The following is a 21,125-nucleotide window of genomic DNA, read 5'->3' as shown; positions in this document are numbered from 1 at the left end:
AAGTTTAAAGTATTAACATAGTAATAAAATACTAATTTATGTCTTTAAAAATGGTGATAGCTTAAAATATTATCTGATATTTGAGGGAATAAATGTATTTTATTAATAAATTTCATGCTTATTTCCTTAAACTTATGCAAATAAGTTATCTATTATTGGCATTTATGGCCATATATGAATAAATAAGAGTTTAAGTACTTTAAGCAAGTACCTTTAAGTGAGGGGTTCTTTAACTTTCCTAGTGCTTAGTGGGGAAAGACAAAATAAAGGCCAAAGCAGAAAAAAATAAAAATTTGTACATTTTAATTTCATTCTGACTGAAAGAGCTTTAGTGGGATCAGTGAGGAGAACAGAGTATATTTTAATGGCTCAGGTTCTCAACTTCATTAAACATAACAACATCAGTGAGAAAATTGTCACTTTACCACAGACACAAATATAAATTTGTGCCCTTATTTGTGAAGTAGCCATGCAGAAACAATTTTTAACATTTCACCCTGGAAGTAGATGGAGGGTTGTGTCTTAAAGCTACTAATTGCAACTTACACTTCACTGAGAGAAAGTGAATTTTAGATTAAAATGGAAATCTGGAAATAACTATTCATATTAGCTGATAGTCTTTAATTTTAAAAACCTTCTCATTTATATTTCATATGTTTTGAATGACAGCTTACTGTCCTGTTATGGCAAAATATTTTCCTTCTTATTTGATTAAAAAGTAGGGAACACTGATACACAGTAAATAGTAAAACATGAGGATACTCTTGAAATAAAATACATTTCACCTGCTTGTATAGCCCATCAAGTTACCTCTAGAATAAAATACCCTTAAATCCTTCTGGAGAAGTTTATCACTATGTTAAAGATAACCACAGAGGGGAAAGTTGAATCTGCATTTGGTATCTCGTCTAGTATTTATAGACTTTGACAGGTGCCATTTATTCTATATTTAACATCAATTGAATAATCTCTAATATTACTCCTAATGCTATAGTTTGTTAATTTTTAGAAAGCTATTCTCTGTACTCAAAAATTTATGATTTGATCTCTGTGACTTTAAAGTATTGATAGATAGTTTTTTATTAATAAAAAGTGTATTTGGGGAAAAGGTGGTTTCTTTGTTATTTCAAGTATAAAATGTTGTCTGGGCCTTTTTATTTTCTTTTGCCTTGAAGAATTTGCACAAAATCTTTGCCTTTGCAAGAGTAGATTTTACATAAAGTAGTCACTGAATTTAAAGCAATAAAAAATGATGTCAAAAGACTACTAGTGCCCCAAATTAACTATTATGCAAAGCCCTATTTAACCCTGAAAATGCATATTTGAAAGTTGATGTTTCCTTAGCCATTTGGCATTTAATAATAACATTAAAGCAAAGTGAAAGATGACTAAGAAATCATACTTAGTTTTAATAGCCTGAGAGAATATAGCATAAATGTAGGGCAAGAATTTATTTTTGAAATAAAGATTTAGAACCATTAGTAATAAAAGGAATATATAAATATCCTCTTATAAAAATGCTGTGAGTCAAATATTCCTTCTCTAAGAAAAAGCTGTATACACTTAAATCTTTGGAGCACCTTGAACAACAGTGGTTCTATTTGACAAAACCAAACAAAACAAAGGCCATCTTAATATATTATTATTTTTTTCTGTAAAAAAAGACAAAAACACTTCTAGTTTAATCATCTTCAGAATTTATATGGTTACACTTGCCTCTCTGTTCAACGTATGTTACTTTTCTCTGAGTCAGCTCAGGCCGCCATAACAAAACACCACAGACTGGGTGGCTTAAACAACACACGTTTATTTCTCACAGTCTGGAGGCTGGAAAGTTTACCATCCAGGTGTCAGCCTAGTGAGGCATCTTTTCCTGGCTTACAGAAGCCACATCTTCTTTGTGATCTTTCCTGGTGGACCGGGAGGGAGAGAGAAGAAGAAGGAGGGAGGAAGTGGGGTGTGAGGTGATAGAGGGAGAGGGAGGGAGATCTTTCTTCCTCTTCTAATAAGGCCACAATCCTGTCAGATTGGGGTCTTACCTTTATGATCCCATTTAACCTTAATTACGTCCTAAAGATCCTATATCCAGGTGCAGTCACATTGATTTTTGGGCTTCAGTGTATTAATTTCGGGGGGATGTAGTTCAGTCCATAGCACTTTTCTTAAGGACATATTTTTATTTGTTTATTATAATCAACTTAGCTTAATGGTTCAATGAATAAAACTTGAAGCGTTTCTTCTATGGCTTCTTTATGCTTTGATTTTTAGGGAAATATCCATAAATAGCAGTAGTCCTGTCAACCACACATGCATTTACCCATGAACCAGGGACTGCTGAGGCATTGTACTGCAGGTGGCACTCTTTGAAATGTATCCCTTTTCCACACACACACACACACACACACACAAGTGTAAAACTCAATTTTCCTTAAGGTGGCAGTGTCTCCTGTTTTATTAAAACCTATTTAGCTGGATATAAACAAAATAGAATAAATAAAAATCAATAATGCATTAGCTCTGGGAAGATAGGATTTCTTTAAAATATTGAATCTGTATTTCTTTTGCTACCAATAGTGCGTAGAAAAAAATAACCATGCATAGAAACACACTGTAAGGTCTATTTTTTTTCTCCCATACACAAATCAAATCCTTGCAGGTGAAAGGGCAGATACTTCTACTTCCCTGAAGGGGCAAATGTGTAAAAAGAAAAAAAAAATTGAATTTGCAGCTTCAGCAACTAAACATTTTTTAAAAAATATACAGACACCTCTGTTAAAGAAACTAATACATTTTGTGGAGTACTTTGAATTTGTGTCAAAGTTCCAGTATGTTTATTTTGATTGTAGCATTTTAAATTTTTTGGAGACATGCTTGCTTTGGCATTTTTCATTCTTATGGCTGGATTCTTATACATTCATATATATTCATCTGTGTGTGTATGTGTGATTGTGTGTGTATAGACAGATCGATCAGAAGAGTTTCTGGGCTTTTTATTAAACCAACCAGCCTAGACCCTAAACACAATGTTTGTGGAGAAGTATAAGTTTGTTAATTCTCCCTGTGAGAATGTGTAAGAATTTAATTTTGAGGGTTTTAGTTCTAAACACTGAGAGCTGGAATACAAAATCAGGTCATGATTTTCTCTATTAATAAGGGTGAAACTTGTATTTTGGAGTTTTTTTTTTTCCCTCATTGGATGGCAAAATATGTTTAAAGGGGAAGTGACTTACTATTTTTGTTGTTTTTCTGCAGAAGTAAGACACTTTACAGATGCAATGACAGTAAAATTGACTATTTTAAGTATTACCGAAATAATTTTGCCACTTGAGAGAAACTATATTCTTTCTGCATTTTGATTCCTTACAAGCAAGAGCAATCCTCATTTGTCTATGGAGGATTATAAACTTTGTCCATCCATGTGACAAATGACTGAAGCTTTTCTAAAAGAAACGTGTTATAATGGGATGCCTGGTGGCTCAGTAGTTGAGTCTGCCTTTGGCTCAGGGCGTGATCCAGGGTCCTCTGATCCAGTCCCACATTGGGCTCCCAGCGGGGAACTGGCTTCTCCCTCTGCCTATGTCTCTGTGTCTCTTATGAATAAATAAATAAAATCTAAAATAAAAAGAGAAATGTGTAATTTATTTGGTTTGACTTACATCAATCAATATATTTTAAAATTTTGAACATAGGGGCACCTGGATGGCTCAGTGGTTGAGCATCTGCCTTTGGCTTAGGTGTTGATCCTGGGGTCCTGGGATCGAGTTCCGCATCAGGCTCCCTATAGGGAGCCTGCTTATCCCTCTACCTATATCTCTGCCTCTCCCTCTCTGTCTTTCATGAATAAATAAATCTTAAAAAAATGAAAATAAATAAAATTTTGACCATTAATTATTTTTATTTGTATTGAAGAAAATAATTACAGTTGGTTTTTTTTTCCTACTTGACATAACATAGTCTTTTGGAGAAAGGATCTCATCTTCCCTAGACTGTTTATTCACCAATAATAGACTATATGGTTTTTCTAAAATACTATTTTTAAAAAAATAAGAACAAAATTGTTTTAAAGATTTTTTTTAAATTTGTTTGTGAGAGAGAGCAAGCATGAGAGAAAGAGAACATGAGCAGAATGAAGAGGTAGAGGGGGAAACAGACTCCCTGATGAGCAGGGAGCCAGATGCTGGGCTCAATCCCACGTCCCTCAATCTGAGGAACCTGGCCTGGGCTCATGACCTGAGTCAAAAGCAGACACTTAACTGACTGAGCCACCCAAGTGCCCAGAAAAAGGTTGTTGTGAAATGACAGAAATATTAAAGTTCCTATTAAGTGGCTGTAACTAAACCTGAATTGAAAGAGTAAACTAAATTGCATTTTATCATCATTCTTTTCAGGTGACAGAAAGAAAGCAACAGTTGGAAAAATGCTTGAAATTGTCCCGTAAGATGCGAAAGGAAATGAATGCCCTGACAGAATGGCTGGCAGCTACAGATATGGAACTGACGAAGAGATCGGCAGTTGAAGGAATGCCTAGTAATTTGGATTCTGAAGTTGCCTGGGGAAAGGTAAAACCTTTATCACTGAAGGTTATTTTTAACACACAAAGAAACACACAGTAATGTGAAGTATAAGGACCTCTTAATGTGCAACAGTGGTAGAAATATAAGTATTATCTTGCTTTACATTCTCTTTCCTCAAAAATTCATCAGGAGTTTAACTCTGTGTATTTCTGAATCATGGTAAAGCTGGTGGACAGCTTTAACAAGAATCTCCCCAAAGCTTGTTTAGAATTAGGTAGGTTATGAGTAAGTCCTTAAAAGTACCTTCATCATTAGTCAGAAAGTGAATTCCAAAGATGAGATTCAGCATTCCCTAAATTGCCTCAGACAGACTGCTTAGAAGGACCCCACCACCATGACCAGAGCAGGGATGTAGAGACTGCAGACAGTTGGGCTGGAGAGGACTCGCAAGATCAACAGATTACTGATGTCACAATTGAAAAAAAAAAATCTCAAGGGGTCTATGTGGCTGCTATCATTTCCACCACCAAAGGGCACAGGGGGGATCCCTGGGTGGCGCAGCGGTTTAGCGCCTGCCTTTGGCCCAGGGCGTGATCCTGGAGACCCGGGATCGAATCCCACGTCAGGCTCCCGGTGCATGGAGCCTGCTTCTCCCTCTGCCTGTGTCTCTGCCTCTCTCTCTCTCTCTCTCTCTCTCTCTCTCACTGTGTGCCTATCATAAAAAAAAAAGGGGGCACAGGGTTTCCTTTAATCCTAGCTGGTAAATTCTTACTCTATCTCTTGACAGCCAGTCAGATATTATTGCTCCCCTAAAAATGTAAGGTCAGGGTACTCATAACTTATTTTTTTTCAGTTGATTCATTACTAGACTACTTGAAAGTCTGTTGATATAAAGGGAACTGCCAATATTAATACTGTGTTTTCACCTAAAACTTTGCCTGAACCATTAGGCATTTTTAAAAAATATCATAGCCATACTCTATCTCCTTGGTTTTTTTTTTTTTTAATTAGCTAACACTTGCCTGTATCAGTGAGATGTTAAAGGGATCTGTGTTTTACTTTTAATTCAACAAGGCTATTTAGATTATCGAAAGGTGGGAAATTTTAATTGCATTATGTAAAAACTTATAATCATACAATTCCACCAAAACTGAAAACTGATTTCCTCCATATAAATTCAGGGGACAGGTAGATGTAAAATGTTGTTACATAAGTATTTTTCAAGTAAGTAGTAGTGAATGATTTCTTCCTCTTCCCACCCAGAATAGATCAGTGGTAGAGATAAGATATTGAATTGCATTTATTAGCTCAGAATTATACATATTGTGACATTATAGTAGCAAATACAGAGGGTACAGGCTAAAAATTACAATGGCCTTTTTTTCATTATTACCCAAACAATTATTTTATTTTTTGTGTGTGATAATTTAGTTTGAACCAGCGGAAATCATATACTTAGATGCGGGGTAGGCTACTGTAAGAAATAAGCAAAAAAATACCATGGCTCCAAGAAGTTAGAGGTTTATTTCTATCTCATGTAAGGCAGATGGTTTTGGATAGGGGAAGGTGTTTTGCTCCATGAAATTCTCACAAGAGGGAGGTCCTTTTCATTTCACTGCTCTGCAGTCCTCGGGGTATTTGTATTTATGCATAGAGTAAAACTTGCTCACTGCCATACCTCCCTCCCAGCCCACAACAGGAAGGGAAAACCGGAAGTGGAGGGAGGACACCAGCGGTCTCTTAAAGATGTGTTTGTTATAAAAGCTCCATGCATTATTTTGCTCATCTTTCACTTTCTAGAAGTTAGTCACATGATCATATTTAGTTTCCAGAGAAGATGGTGAAAGATGGGTCCTAACTGACTGGACGGTGTGTCCTGCTAAAATGATGAGTAGATTTTGTTTGAGAAAGAGGGGATGTATTCTGGGGGACACATAGCAGCTTTGGCTACATCAGTATCACCCCTATATTTTACATCATAAGATAAAGGTGGAAAATACTGGGGCACCTGGGTAGCTCTCTCAGTTGAGCCTCCAACTTTTGATTTTGGCTCAAATCATCATCTCAGGGTGCTGGGATAGAGCCCCATGTGGTGCTCCACTCTGGGGGTGGAGCCTGCTTAAGATTCTCTCTCCTCCTCTGCCTCTTCTCCTGCTTGTGCTGGCACTTTCTCTCCCTCTCTCTCTCAATCTATCAATCAAATCTTTAAAAAAAATAAAGGTAGACAAAGATCTGCATCATCTGTTTCTCCTTATAAAAACCCGTGTCCTACTGATGGCAATTTCTACCATTAACTACTCTAAAACAAACAAAAAGGCCCAGATAAGACTAATGATCTATTAGAGTATGAAATATAGTAAAACATGCAAGGAGTGCATGGAGAAGAGTCATGAAAAGAATCTAGGTTTTATTCTCAGTCGCCCTTCCCTTAAAACACCCTTCCCTTAAAAATATTTTTTATTGTTCATATCCAGTTTAATGGCTATACTAGTTTGCTAGATTGGCTGTAACAAACGTTCACATATGGGTAGCTTAAACAGCAGAAATTTATTTTCCACTGTTTTGGCATCTGTGAGTCTGATGTCAAGGTTTTGGCGGGGTTGGTTTGTTCTGAGAACTCTCTCCTTGGCTTGTAAATAGTGGTCTTCTTGTGTCTTGTATGATTGTCCCTTTGTACTGGCCTGTGTTTAAATTTCTCTTCTTATAAAAAAACCAGCCATATTGGATGAAGACCCACTATAATGACCTTATTTTACTTAATTGTCTCTTAAGTTTCCTTTCTCCAAATTTGGTCACATTCTAAAGTCCTGGGGTTAGGACTTGATCACGTGAATGTTGAAGGGACTCATTTCAGCTCATAGCGATGGGATAGCTTTATAAATATAATTTAGAATGCTACCACAATGGTGCACAAAGGAATAGAGCTGAAAATGAAGGGGATTTTAAAAACTCTACCTATAGATTACAATTGGATGTGGTGAAACTATGAAAGTATGCCACACAAGAACTCTGAATTCCACAGTCCCCATAAGGTCATTGAGTAAGTCACCTAAGGAGATATATTTTGCACTAGCTTCACTATGAAATCATTAAAATATCATACTATCATTTAATTAACTTTTAAACATTTCTAGATTATCCTTATTATATTAGAAGTCTTGAGTGACCTGAAGATGTATCAGCTTCTTAGGTCCATCTGGAAAGTATTTTCCATAAAACCAAGGAGCAATACTAACTTGAAATCCAATAGGAAAAAAGTATGGAAAAGTAGCATTTCTTTTATATATATATAATTTACCATCCCTTCCAGATCTTTTGAACATTAAGCTGCTAATGATATACTCTAGGACCCCTTAGTGGTCAAGTAAAAGTATACACATTTGCATCCAAATTACATACTTTGTTCAAGAAATTCACTTGGAAGGTGCTGAAAGCTTTTTTAAAAATCACAATCATATAATAAAAACATGTGACCTACAGATATAAAGTGGTCACACTTACGATAATTTTTTAAAATGAAAAAAAATTCAAACTCATAAATGAAACCCCATGATTCCTTAGTACTTTCTCATTTCACATGCTTTCTTGGTAGAGGGAGAACTTGACTCCCAACTGTTCAAGTCTTGTCTGCCATTTCAAAGGATAAATGTCAGATTGTTTTTTAAAAATAAATTGAGTATTCATTTAAATGCAATACATTGAATGTATTTGCCTATCATTCCAAATGTTTTTGACTTAGAGAAAATTTGAATATATAGTGCCAATTTATTTTTAAAGGGTTTCATTTATTTCTACTGAATTTCTTTCAGTTCTGTTGATCTAAGAACATTATATTTATTTATACATAAAACATTTGAATGTCTAAATAAAAATATTCTTATACATTACATTTAGTTACTAATGAAGTATTCATTTGATCTTTAGTTTATTCAAACAGAGTATACCTTCAAGTATATTGACTACAATTAAATCTTTTGAGCCTTAATTTTACTCTATTTTAATTATACTTATTTATTATGTATCTAGTTCCAAATATTTATATAGTGGCTTAAAGAGGTGCATATGATTCATCTGATCAAACACAAATAGGGCAGCCCCGGTGGCCCAGCAGTTTAGCGCTGCCTTCGACCCAGGGGGTGTGATCCTGGAGACCCGGGATCAAGTCCCACATTGAGCTTCCTATATGGAGCCTGCTTCTCCCTCTGCCTCTGTCTCTGCATCTCTCTCTCTCTCTGTGTCTGTCATGAATAAATAAATAAAATCTTAAAAAAACACAAATAAATTAGAAAACTAGAGAAAGGGAAAATCATAGTAGGAAACCATGTACAGAAATATGCTCACAATATCCCATGGATAGTAGAATAGGCAGAGGAGAAAAAAAAGCCTTAAAATTTGACACCAAGCTGGAGTTCCTGGGTGGCTCAGTGGGCTAAGCATCTTAAGCATCTGACTCTTGATTTCAGCTCAGGTCATGATCTCAGGGTCATGATCTCAAGGTCCTGAAACCAAGCCCTGTGTTGGACTCCACGCTCAGCACAGTTTGCTTGAGATTCTTTACCCTTCCCTCTCCCTTCTCCTGAGCTCCTCCCCAAATGTGAGCTTTCTCTCCCCCCCCCCCACCTCTCTCTGTCTCTGTCAAGTAAGTGAACAAATAAAATCTTTAAAAAAATTTAGCACCAAGCTTCCTATTGGACAAACTAAAAAGTAGACATACTTTTTTTTTTTTTTTACTGTGCTAAAGAATACTTAACATGAGATCTACCCAGTTAACATTTTTAAAGTGTACAATATTGTATTGTTAGGTATAGGCAAAAATTCTACAACAGATCTATAAAGTTTATTTATTCATCTTGTATAACTGAAATGGAAGCAAACATATCAGAGATTCAAAGTGTTAGAACTATTAAAAATTTAATTGAAATAGTTTTAATGAAAAAAAGAAATAGTTTTAATGTACTAGTGAGAATTTTTTTCTCAAATTAGATATAGAAGAAAAATTAGGGTCATAAATGAGATAGCACTTCTGTTAATATTCTTATAATAAGAGACACCTGGGTGGCTCAGCGGTCAAGCATCTGCCTTCAGTCGGGGTATGGTCCTGCTTCTCCCCCTGCCTGTGTCTCTGCCTCTCTCTGTGTCTTTCATGAATAAATAAATAAATTGAAAAATATTCTTATAATAGGCATAATGAAAAGGTTTATGTTGACATTTTTCTGTTAACATGCTTCCATGCAAAACTAATGCCATGAGCCTGACCCTGGATTTTCTGTGTCTTCTTAATGAATGAGTATCAGGAGTTTGTCACTGTCCTTTTGATAGGCCAACAATGTCATAGACGTGAACTTTCCAAAACAGAATCTTTCATTTAGGTTTTACTCCTGCTCAAAATTCTATAGTCACATGTTCAAAACCATAGGTGTTAGAACACATAGCCTCCCAAAAGATACTGGGTGGTATAAAAAACATTTTGAAATGATTAAATGTTGCATGCATTTGGGGAAGACTATAAACCTGACAATCTCTTAGGTACCCCAGATCAGATTTTCGTGGCATTAGGAAGAGAAAGAATGGGAGAACTTTCAGAAGTATCTAGGATGGCATCAATTCTGATTAGCTGCAAGCACAGCTGGAAGCAAGGGAAGCTGTCCTGTAGGCTCTCACCTTATGAGCATGCTTCTAGACTGCAGGTACAGCAGGAAAGAATGAATACAGTTAAAAAGTAGTCCAAAGTTTTAAAAGGTAAAAGAAAACATTTTAAATTCAAATAACAGGAAGCAGACATTTTTAGAATAATAGCAGAAATGAGATAAAAGTTTAATAATAGGAATCAAAAAGTTAACTGTTAATGCTAATTTGAAATTCCTAAAGCTCAGTAGCTCTTTCCCTGTATTTTGAAATTCAGTCTATCTCCATTAGAGTGGTGATATAGAGGGAAAAATTAATATTAAGATTTTGAGGGGCCCCTGGGTGGCTCAGTCTGTTAAACACCCAAGTCTTCATTTCAGCTCAGGTCATGACCTCGGGGTCGTGAGATCAACTCCTGTGTTGGGCTCTGTGCTGGGTGTGGAGCCTGCTTAAGATTCTCTTTCCCTCTGCCCCTTCCTGCTGCCTGCTCACTCATTCTTTCTCTTTCTCTCTCTCTTTCTTTCTCTCTCTCTCTCTCTCTCTCTCTCTCTAAAACAAAACAATTTTGAAGGAATGGATCACTCCTAGCTGCATGGTTTGGACAACAGAGATGCCTTGAAAAGACTGCAACTGTCATGTTAGTGACAGTTTCTTGATAAGACATTTTCCCCCTTTATACCTTACAAATCTCTGTTAAGGGAGTTTGCCAGATTGAGATCAGAAACCCTGATGTCTATAGAGTAGAAACAGACACTGTGGAAGGAAATGGTAAGGCAAACTAGAACAGATTAGCAGCACCTGGGGATCCCTGGGCTGTCATGACAGGTTCTACCTTCTTGGACTACTACATGGGCTTTAACAATTTCACTTGCCAAGAGAAGGGAAAAATGTGTGTTTTGTTCACTGATGTTTCCCATGCACATAATATAATAATGACCCATAGGGCATGCTCAGTAAATATCCATTCAATAAAATAAATTGCAATTTAAGAGATGACAATTAAAACATAATGACAGGCATTTTTTGAGAGAAGAGAAAAATGCTGATGTGCTTCTAACATTGTGGTAAGTTTTAGAACAAATGGAAACATGAACAATCTGATCAAATATTCCCATTTTATAGATGCGTAAATAGAAGTCTTGGCATGTAGCAATCTGTAACTAAAATCCAATACTATCTTTGATTTAAATGATTTTTCCCACTATAATTATTAGAAGTCGTATTTTCTAGTAATTTTAAGGTTATATAATTCTAAAATGACAGAAAAAGTAATTTGTCATCTACAATAAGAAAAATATACACAATGAATAAATTTAAAGTGCAGATTAAATAAGTCTGCATGAAAATAATAAAATGAAAATCCTGTATGCATTTGTCTCATATTATGTCCTATAGTCGGTTGCCACTGGTGTTATTTTAGATTTTAAGAATTATTTGTTAATGTCCTAAAATCACTTTGATTAGTTGGAGATAAGTAAGTCAATTCTCAATATCCCATTATGGCTACAATTATTTAGCATATGAATTGAGCACAAAAATATAACTGTATGAAAGTAAATAATTACATGATTAAATAGAAGTTTATATCTCTAATGATAATTATGTTTGGAAAATGTAAGTTTCAGCAAAGTTTAATCTATATGACTTTCTGATTTAACCACTAGCAGATTTTATGTATTCCTAATTTAGTTTCAGTAGTCAAAAATTCAAAGCCACTAAATAATTCAGCTACATTAAAGCCCTTTTAAAATTCACAGTTTTATGTAAAAAATTAAAATGATCAAATATAATTCCCTGGAAAAATTATTTTGGTTCTGTAAAACTTTGAATTCATCAGCTTTTTGGATAGTTCCTGTCTACTGTTTTTCATAAATTGACCATTATATTTTATTAACAGTAGTGGTGGGATATCAAGAGTTGCCTGAAAGAATCACACATACACACAAATGTTGAATTCAATTCAGGGTGTTAAGTAATGCATAATGACTGATGTCTAAATAGCCACAATAACAAGTCATTGTGATTTTCACTTAGATTTCAGGGACAGATTTTTATAGTATTCAACATGAGGAAGAACAATGATAAGTTTCCTCAATTTTCTTTCTGCTGTCATTTCAATCCTAAAATGTAATGGCAATCACCCAATAAAATCTTGTGACAGAATGCATCATTTTGTTTTCCAATTGGTTCTCAGCATTGGCTGCACACTGAAATCACCCGGGAAAATTTAAAAGCCTGTCAATGCCTGGAGCATTTCCCCAAAGATTATGACTTAATTGGCCTGAGTATAGCCAGTGTCTCTAATAATTCAGCAAAGTTTGAGAACCGCTAGATAATGCAATACAAGTAGCTATAAGTTCTACATTCAGTTTAGTCAGCCGTATCCTGTATTTTTTTTTAAACAATCACCTTTCACAGTTTAAAGAGATCTGGCCTCTGGTCCTAGATTATCTGGATAATTGCTTCAACTCATCACTCCTTTTAGCTATAAAAGCATGAGAACTATTACTTATTTCTAAAGTCTGTTACACTATCATTCCCATGAAAAATTACATATCTTTTTTTAAAGCGAGCATAGTAATTTATCTATGAAGCGAAATAACACTAGCAGACCATTAACTTGGTACAATGAATGCATCAAGCAGCTGTTACTTAGAAAATAGAACATCTGTTAAATGCCATTGGAGTCACTATTCACTGTCATTATAGTTATAGCTATAATTTCTGTTCTGCAAATTCTGCTTTCATGAAATTCTTCTTTAATAGACAATGCATTATTAATAAAAAGTCAATACACATTGCCACAAAATCTACTATTTAATGTTTTATGTGCTTTTTGAATTTATCATTATATTATTCCATCACATTAGCCTAATAATAAAATGTGTCCTAAACCTCTAGCCGTGACAGAAATGTAAGGGCCTGTGAAAACAATTAATAACATATTTTATTACATTTAAGACATTAGATTGTATGACATGCCATTGATTTAATTGCAGCTGTTGTGGATCAAAAGAAACACCACCACCTTAAACATAAATACAAATTCTATGCGTCATGTCAATTTCAGAAATCTTAATATGTGACAAATGCATTTTAGAATTCACAATAATGTAATTTTAAAATTTTCTTCTCATAACTATATTTTGTACCTGAAGGTGAGAGAACTCTTTTCCATTCCTGATGACCAAAAATAGTTTAACACTTATGTAGACTGACTAAATGCAGAATCCACTTGCGGAGGAGAACCTTTTAAAATACCCTTTTGAGTGTGTTAGTTGTTAACCCTTCATCCATATTACAGGGAACTTACATAAGAGATTAAGAAAGAGCTAAAATAAACAACAATTAATTAGCATCTTAGTAAAGTGGTAAAGATATATGGAAATGGCATTATGGCACATTTTTTACTAAATGTGTGGTTGAAGGAAGATAGAATCTATAGGACAGGAGACACTTAGAGATTAAAAAGGTTGGGGGTGAGGAATCAGAATGATAGGAAGTCAGAGAAGTCATTTTAAGAATATAAGCCACTGGAAAATTCCAGGAAAACTTGTGGAAGCCACTGGACCTCTGAAAATATGAGAGCTCAAGCCCAAATGGCCTATGTTTCTCTGCCTCTTTCAGAATATGGGTGTGGATGTGTTTTCTGTGAGACTGGATGATTAATCTTACACTTTTTACTATTTTATCTTTAAATAAAATTAACAAAAATGTTTCCATCACATAATGGTGTGATCATCAGAGACCAACAGAAAGAGTTTTCCCAGCCTGCTAACCCATCAAGTGAAGTGAATTGATAAGCTGATGGCTGAATCCTGAACCTCATGCCATTTTAAATTAGACTTGAGTGATTTAACTTTCAGATATGAAGAATGAATCAGAATGCATTTTCCATCCTTCACCTGAACACATGAGTATCTTTATTAGGAGAAATTAACCTATGCCACCCCTTTTTTGTTATAAGGAAATTGAAGTAGCATTTGAAAATTGCTATGGCTAGGAAGAAGTTGACAACAAATTTATTTCTTTGAAATCATGGAAATTAGTGTTTAATATTTCAACTCTATTCTGGAGCTGGTATCAAATGTTACAAATTAAACATATGGACAGTAAAATATGTTAGATTTTATGACAGTTAATATTTAAACCGAGTTCTATTCTTAGCTGATATTTTTTTCTATATCATTAAAAACCCCAGGTGCCAAGTATACAGTTCACATTAAGCTGCTACTGAAGCTCCTGAAATTGGACTTATGGCCATGTCATAGGTCAAAATAAAACTGAATGTGCATAATTTTGTTTTTTACTGAACCTTAAAATCAACCCCAGAAGCTGTCACAATACTGCAAGATTGAAAAAAAAGTCCTGAAAGTTGGTTTAGTCACTGAATTTGAACTTCTCTATTCAGAAGGGTAGACCGTTCAGAATCTTCTCCATCCCTCACCCAACACTGCAGCCAAAGAAGGCATGGATGCTGATGTTTTTTAAGAGAAGGGAGTATCATGTTTGTTCAACTTTTTCTCCCCATCTCACCAACCCCATTAAAAACTACATCCCTTAGAGAGATATGAGTGAGAGTATGGAGAGAAAGGCCAAAATGGTAGCTGGAGTTCAATCCAGTGGTTCAGTTCTTAATGCATCAGCAACAATAGACATTCTTATGGTATGGGAAACAATTAAAGCTAAGAGAATGGTTCCTTGATATCATAAAATGTATGTTTTTAGTTTCCAGTAAGTCTCCCATATTTTTCTTGTGGTGGTTTTTGATTTGGACCTTCATATTTTCTTGATTGTTTGGCACTCAGTCTGTAGTCAAACCAAGCCATCCGATCCGTAATGGTGAACTTCAGTTTCAAGTATCACCTCTCCCTTAAAGCCATTCATGCTTATCCCAATGATGACTCATCTTTGTCAAAAAAATATATTCTTTCTAATATGATACCAAATTATTTTATTGCATTTTAGCTATTCTCTTCAGCTAAACTGGGTAAAATTAAAGCATGATATGCAAAAGCTAACTCCTACCTAATCTCTGGCAGTGAATGGAACAGTACAGAATAGATTTTAAGCATCAAAAGCCAATTCACCAATTAATATTTAATTGAGATCTTCAGAAAGCGAAATCCGTATATTTTTTGAAGTCTAAGATGATAGTTTTGTAAAGTCATACTTTTAATTTAAAATAAGTCTCTTAGGCAGCCCCAGTGGCACAGCGATGTGATCCTGGAGACCTGGGATTGAGTCCCGAGTCAGGCTCCCTGCATGGAGCCTGCGTCTCCCTCTCCCTGTGTCTCTGCCTCTCTCTCTCTCTCTCTCTCTCTCTCTCTGTCTCATGAATAAATAAATAAAATCTTAAAAAAATAAAATAAAATAAGTCTCTTATACACCTGAAGCTAATGTAAACATATTTTTCGAAAAATAAAAGTCCATTCAATGAGCACAATGTTTTCCCTATTATAGTATTTATAAAAATGATTTAATATCAGTTTGTTCTTGAATGCCAAATGTAAAGATTGAACTCTAGGCTTTATTACAGTAAGAGTGGAAAGAGTAAATCATTTTTGGCCATAAGCAATTAGGTCCACCACAATAATCACTGCTTTTTTCAAGCTCATGTTCACCATGGTGATAAATTTAATGTCTTTGAGTTCTATCTTATCATACTGGGGAAGCTAAGGTGACACCAGAAATTATCTACACTTCCTATTTTATTCTTTTCATTAACTGAATGAAGTATCCCTGGACGTTAAACATTTTCTCTTGAAATTAGCAGTAGAATTTTGGCAGATATTTAATCCATAATAGTTGGTTGTGATCCATGAACTTTTTGCAACAATATTTCCTAAATTCAAAACTTCTAACCCTCCTGAGATTTGGAAATTTCCATTGCTTTTAATTGCATTGCCTGGCATAGAAGATACAAATGTCAGTGTATACGACAATTTTTTTATGTCAAAGCCAAAACATAGTGTCATCTTTAAGACATTTTAGGAGATAATTATAAATCCAAATAGAAAGCAAGATTAACTAACTTTGTGAGCTGTTACTTTTGCAAATAATTCACCTCTGGTGACAAGCCACTAGTCTAGAATGAATGTGGGAAGGAGGGAATGTTAGTTTGCCTATCTCTCCATATCTTTGAAAAATATATCTTGAGTATAAGTTTTATAAGGACAGAGACTTTCTCTGTCATTTTATTCACAGTGCCTAGAACAATGGCCACGAGGTAAGGTTGTAATGGTTGTGTTCTACACGAGGATGCAGATGAAAGGAATTAAAGCGCTGTATCTAGCCCATGACCACTCACAAGTCAAACTCCAGAGGGGCTGTTATGCAAATGAGGCATTTCTCATAATTTTCTTAAAGATGTTAAGTAGAAGCACCTATGTCACTGCTACAACAATGACCCTTTTAGTAGAAGCTCAGTATCGTTTACTATTGATACATGAAGGAATTCCTTCTCTGAACAGCTAAGCTCACCTAAGTACTACTGCTGACACCTACATTGCAGATAACACTCTACGTGATAGGCAGTAAGTGCATTTGGCAATAATTACTTGAATTTAAGATATTTTTCTATTGGAAAAGAAAAATACAAATCCAAAAGAATATCTTAGTATAGGAGAAACAGTATCTTTTGTATACAAATTACTTAATACAGTTTTTTTAACCTCATTTATTCCCCCTACTCATGTGATGTGAAAGGCAAAAATAAAATATATATACATAGCACTTTTGAGCGCAACAGGCCTGATGCTGTGAAGGAGACAGCCACAGGAACTTTTAAGGTTTATTATAGATAGAAAAGTTACGTTGAGAGCATCTTGGAATCAGAGATGAGATATAAGCTGGACTCATAGAGACCCTCGCTGTCCATTATTTAGACCACCTCTGTTACTCTCTGTGCATATTTCATTTGCCTCTTCACAGGTGGACTCCCTCCTCTTTATTACTATTCCTGCTCCCCAGTGATTTTTGTCTTACGATGGCTTTGGTTTGCTGTGGTGAAGACATCAGTTTCATTTATAAATGGCTTAGCTGATTTGTTATGACGGTTTCTGTATCTTTTAGTTAAATTTCTTGAGAGGATCTGGTCTGGCTTACCTCTTAGTGAATGTCCTACAACTGTATGTGGTCGAGAAAGTGATGAGGCAGAGGCAGGGAAATGCAAGATGGTCACCTGGTCCACTATGATCTATCACAAGAAAAGGGCTGTAGGTAGAGGGGACAGTAAACATCGGTACTAGGATCAGTTTTTCTATCAACTTTCTACATAATTTCTAATATTAAATGTGCTTGTGCTCCCCCTTAGGAGTTTTCTTATTACCTCTTTATTTTCACAGTCCTCTAATTGAAATTAAACATTTTTTAAAATTATGAATGTGAGCAACCAACCCCAGTAATAGCAGCAGTTGCTGCGACTTTGCCACCAGTAAAAATGTCAAATAAATTTATATCACATTCTAGCCATTGTATATATTTCAAAAAAAAACAGTTATGGTCATCATTATTATTTAAATTACACTAAAGATCTGCTGCTAGATTATTGTAGTTACGCATGTTAGGAAAGAAAACATATATTAGTATAAGTTTAAAAAAGGTATTTTGTATATTGTATTCCAGTGGGATTCTTTTCCTTTAAAATCCAGTGGATTTAAATTTGTTTTAAAAAATATTATTATGAGAAAGAGTCCTTAGGTTTCACCACATGCCAGATAGGTTTCTGGCACCAGAACACTGAAAATTTCTGCTGTAAAAATTCAAGAGTACAGTAATTGCTAAATTTTCTAAAAACGGTTGCTTATTTGTAGATGCAGTTTCTCAGGTCTGTCTTCCCCCAATACGTTTACAAATTAAGTAAATATAAATATGTTTACATGGGTAATATGTGTGTTTATCTGTTAAATGAAAATAATCATAAGTAAATAGAAATTTGTCTTGTTTCTATATACCAATATGTTGATATGTACCCAATAAGGAAACTGCAATGTATATGGTATGATTTTTACCACTCATTAAGGCATATTGAAGGTTTAAATCATTGAAAAATCTTACTGCAGTAACCATACACAAGGCATTTCAAAAGCATTAAATCTTAAGACTACAGTGTATTACTCCAAGCTCAAATACTGTCCTTTTCACAGGCTACTCAGAAAGAGATTGAGAAACAGAAGGTTCACCTAAAGAGTGTCACAGAGGTAGGAGAGGCCTTGAAAACGGTTTTGGGCAAGAAGGAAATGTTGGTGGAAGATAAACTGAGTCTTCTGAATAGTAACTGGATAGCCGTCACTTCCCGAGCAGAAGAGTGGTTAAACCTTTTATTGGTAAGAAAAGAAGCTGGAGAATTTTCAACCCCTCATCATTATGAGAAAGAAACTATATATGCTTTGAATAATAATATTTGTGTCTGCTAATTTCTTAACTCCACATAAATGGTGGCTCTTAACTGAACACCTGTAACTGTATTTTATTATTTTGCCATGGCTGTGCTGTAATTTATATGGAGATCACACTGATGTGTAATTTACTGATGCCAACTTTTTTGTCTTTTAACATTGTAGAAGGTAGGACAAATCTTTTAAGAATATTGTCTATCCAATGGTATGTCATGGTATGTCTCTCTAAAATTAAGGAATACCAGAAACACATGGAAAACTTTGACCAGAATGTGGATTACATCACAAACTGGATCATTCAGGCTGATGCACTTTTGGATGAATCTGAGAAAAAGAAACCTCAGCAAAAAGAAGACATACTTAAGGTAGCAAATAAAATATTATGAAAAGCAATTTTCTAACTACACAACAATCATGTCGATTATCAAGGACTTCTTAATATGAATGAAAAAAGTTCTTCCTCTCTTCCTTCCTCCCTCTCCTCCTTCTTTCCTTCCCTCCCTACTTCCTTAATTCACATGGGAGTTAATGATTTTGAGAGTTTTGTAATCTGGATATCTGTCCATATCCACCTCTCAGCAAATTACACAAAACGTAAACTATGATGAAGATGGGATTCCAGGATTTATTTTGGTGTCATTTTGCAAATTTCTGCCCATTTGCCTAGTTAGTAGTGTATTCTTACATCAAACACAAGGATCAGTTTCCTGGTATCATTCACACTCTATCTGAGTAAACACCTGAAATCCAATCATCTGGACGTTTTGCCTATGCAACGTCCAAATCTTCATAATTAGTAACATTGCTAAGCTTATATAAAACTGGATGTTTTTATTTTTAACTATCTGTAAAGTAAACATGGCTTTGTGTTTTCTCTTTGTGTACTGAAAGCAATTATTAGGACATCCTGAGTCATCTTTCTCAAAGGCAACTCAATCTTCATTTTTAAAAAAAATGGCACCTATAAAAGGATATGAGAGGTATTATGTGTGAATCTATCTTATTGATGCTATATTATCTCCATTTGATAACACCTTTCTCAATTAAATAGGAAGAGTTGAATTTTAACAAATTTCCTTTAAATTAAGGATTCCGTATTTTGTTTTTCTGAAATAATTGTATTTAACCAGTGAGTTGCTACTTATTGAACACTAAAAAATTACAGTTTCTGTTTAAACAATTCATTTGTTTCTTTTTTAATGAAACTTGCTATTTTCCAAAGATAATAGTGCATTTTTTAATGAAAAACTGTTGATGTATTTCAGGCTATCCCCAAAACATATTCTCCCTTTTGCATATACCTTATTTTGCTTTCTCTTGTCCTTTGACATGTATTTAAGGAATGCCATCTTACAGAGAATTTCCTTCAGGTCTTTGGAATAAAAGGACCTGAGGTATTTATTTCACTTATACCCTCTCTGACCCCTTGAGTCAGGCAGAACCTTCCTTACTCCCTCTGGCTGTGACACAGAATCCTTATCTGTTGGAAAATCCATTTTTCCCCATGACACTCAATATGATAAACAAAGGGAAACTCAAAAGTACCTGGAAAGGAATAGAAAATTGTTCTTCAGCTATCTTTCCTCCTAAACACATATTAAGGTGGTTCTACAGCCATGAAATTGAGTAGAGTTAAGATAAAATAAGACTAAATATAAAATATGATGATTGTTGCAGGCGACATAGAGAAGTCAGGAAAACATCCCTTGTCCTGCATCAGAAAAAAAATAAACATAGACCAAACTTAAACAAGCATGGCAACCTATTTTCCCCAGATCACATACATTCTCAGTCTTCTCCTCTATTTTATGGAAGTTGGCTTTTTCCTCCCTCTGTATACCTCTGCATGTGCTCGTTCTTTCTTTCTCTTTCTCTTTCTCACTCTCTGGCTCTCTCTCAACTTCCATTTAATTACTAACTTCAAGCCCTGTCTCTTGCTCACGGAATATAGCGTTTAAAGGCTGAAATGAATGACATACGTCCAAAGGTGGATTCTACACGTGACCAAGCAGCAAACCTGATGGCAAACCGCGGCGACCACTGCAGGAAAGTAGTAGAGCCCAAAATCTCAGAGCTCAACCATCGATTTGCAGCCATTTCTCACAGAATTAAGACTGGAAAGGTAGGAAGATCTGCTCCAAGGTGGAAACTAGTGATAAATGATCTCTTGCGAAGGTTGCGCAGTACTCTGAAGGGGGCAAGCAACCCCCACAGCAAGGTTTTCAAAAAGAAAATGAAGGCCAAAATGTATTTAAGGAAATTTTACCACTGAATCTCATGGGAGGTCAATCTCTCCCCACTAGCCCTCACCAGTCTCCCTGTCTCTCTCTCTCTGTCATTTTTCTTTTCATGTCACAGCTATTCTAGAACTGCATTCTGTACTGGTTTACATATGTACTTTCAGGGGTAACCTACAGCAAAGTAACAAATAGCATGCTGCAGGCCATCAACAACAAAAAAAGCACAAAAGACATCCATCTAAGGAAAGCACTACTGACTTATTATGCCAAATATAATATTGCTTGTGTGTAATATGGATCAAATATCTAAAATGGGGTCTTGTACATCTCCTGCATGATCTAGGGCA

The 21,125-nt window shown here is 35.1% G+C and overlaps 1 protein-coding gene across 1 annotated transcript in view; it reads left to right on the top strand.

Annotated features, from left to right (window-relative positions):
- The window catches only part of DMD (dystrophin), a 2,084,073-nt gene that overhangs the window by 850,589 nt on the left and 1,212,359 nt on the right, over positions 1-21,125 (top strand). Inside the window, 4 exon segments of the mRNA NM_001003343.1 lie at positions 4,389-4,559; positions 18,287-18,466; positions 18,775-18,903; positions 20,490-20,660. Coding sequence (NP_001003343.1) covers positions 4,389-4,559; positions 18,287-18,466; positions 18,775-18,903; positions 20,490-20,660 — 651 coding nt within the window.

The sequence above is a fragment of the Canis lupus genome, chromosome X (genome assembly GCF_011100685.1).
Source record: "Canis lupus familiaris isolate Mischka breed German Shepherd chromosome X, alternate assembly UU_Cfam_GSD_1.0, whole genome shotgun sequence".
Lineage (NCBI taxonomy): Eukaryota > Metazoa > Chordata > Mammalia > Carnivora > Canidae > Canis > Canis lupus.
The sequence above is the reverse complement of the archived record's forward strand: the minus strand, read 5'-3'. Positions and strand labels throughout refer to the sequence as shown.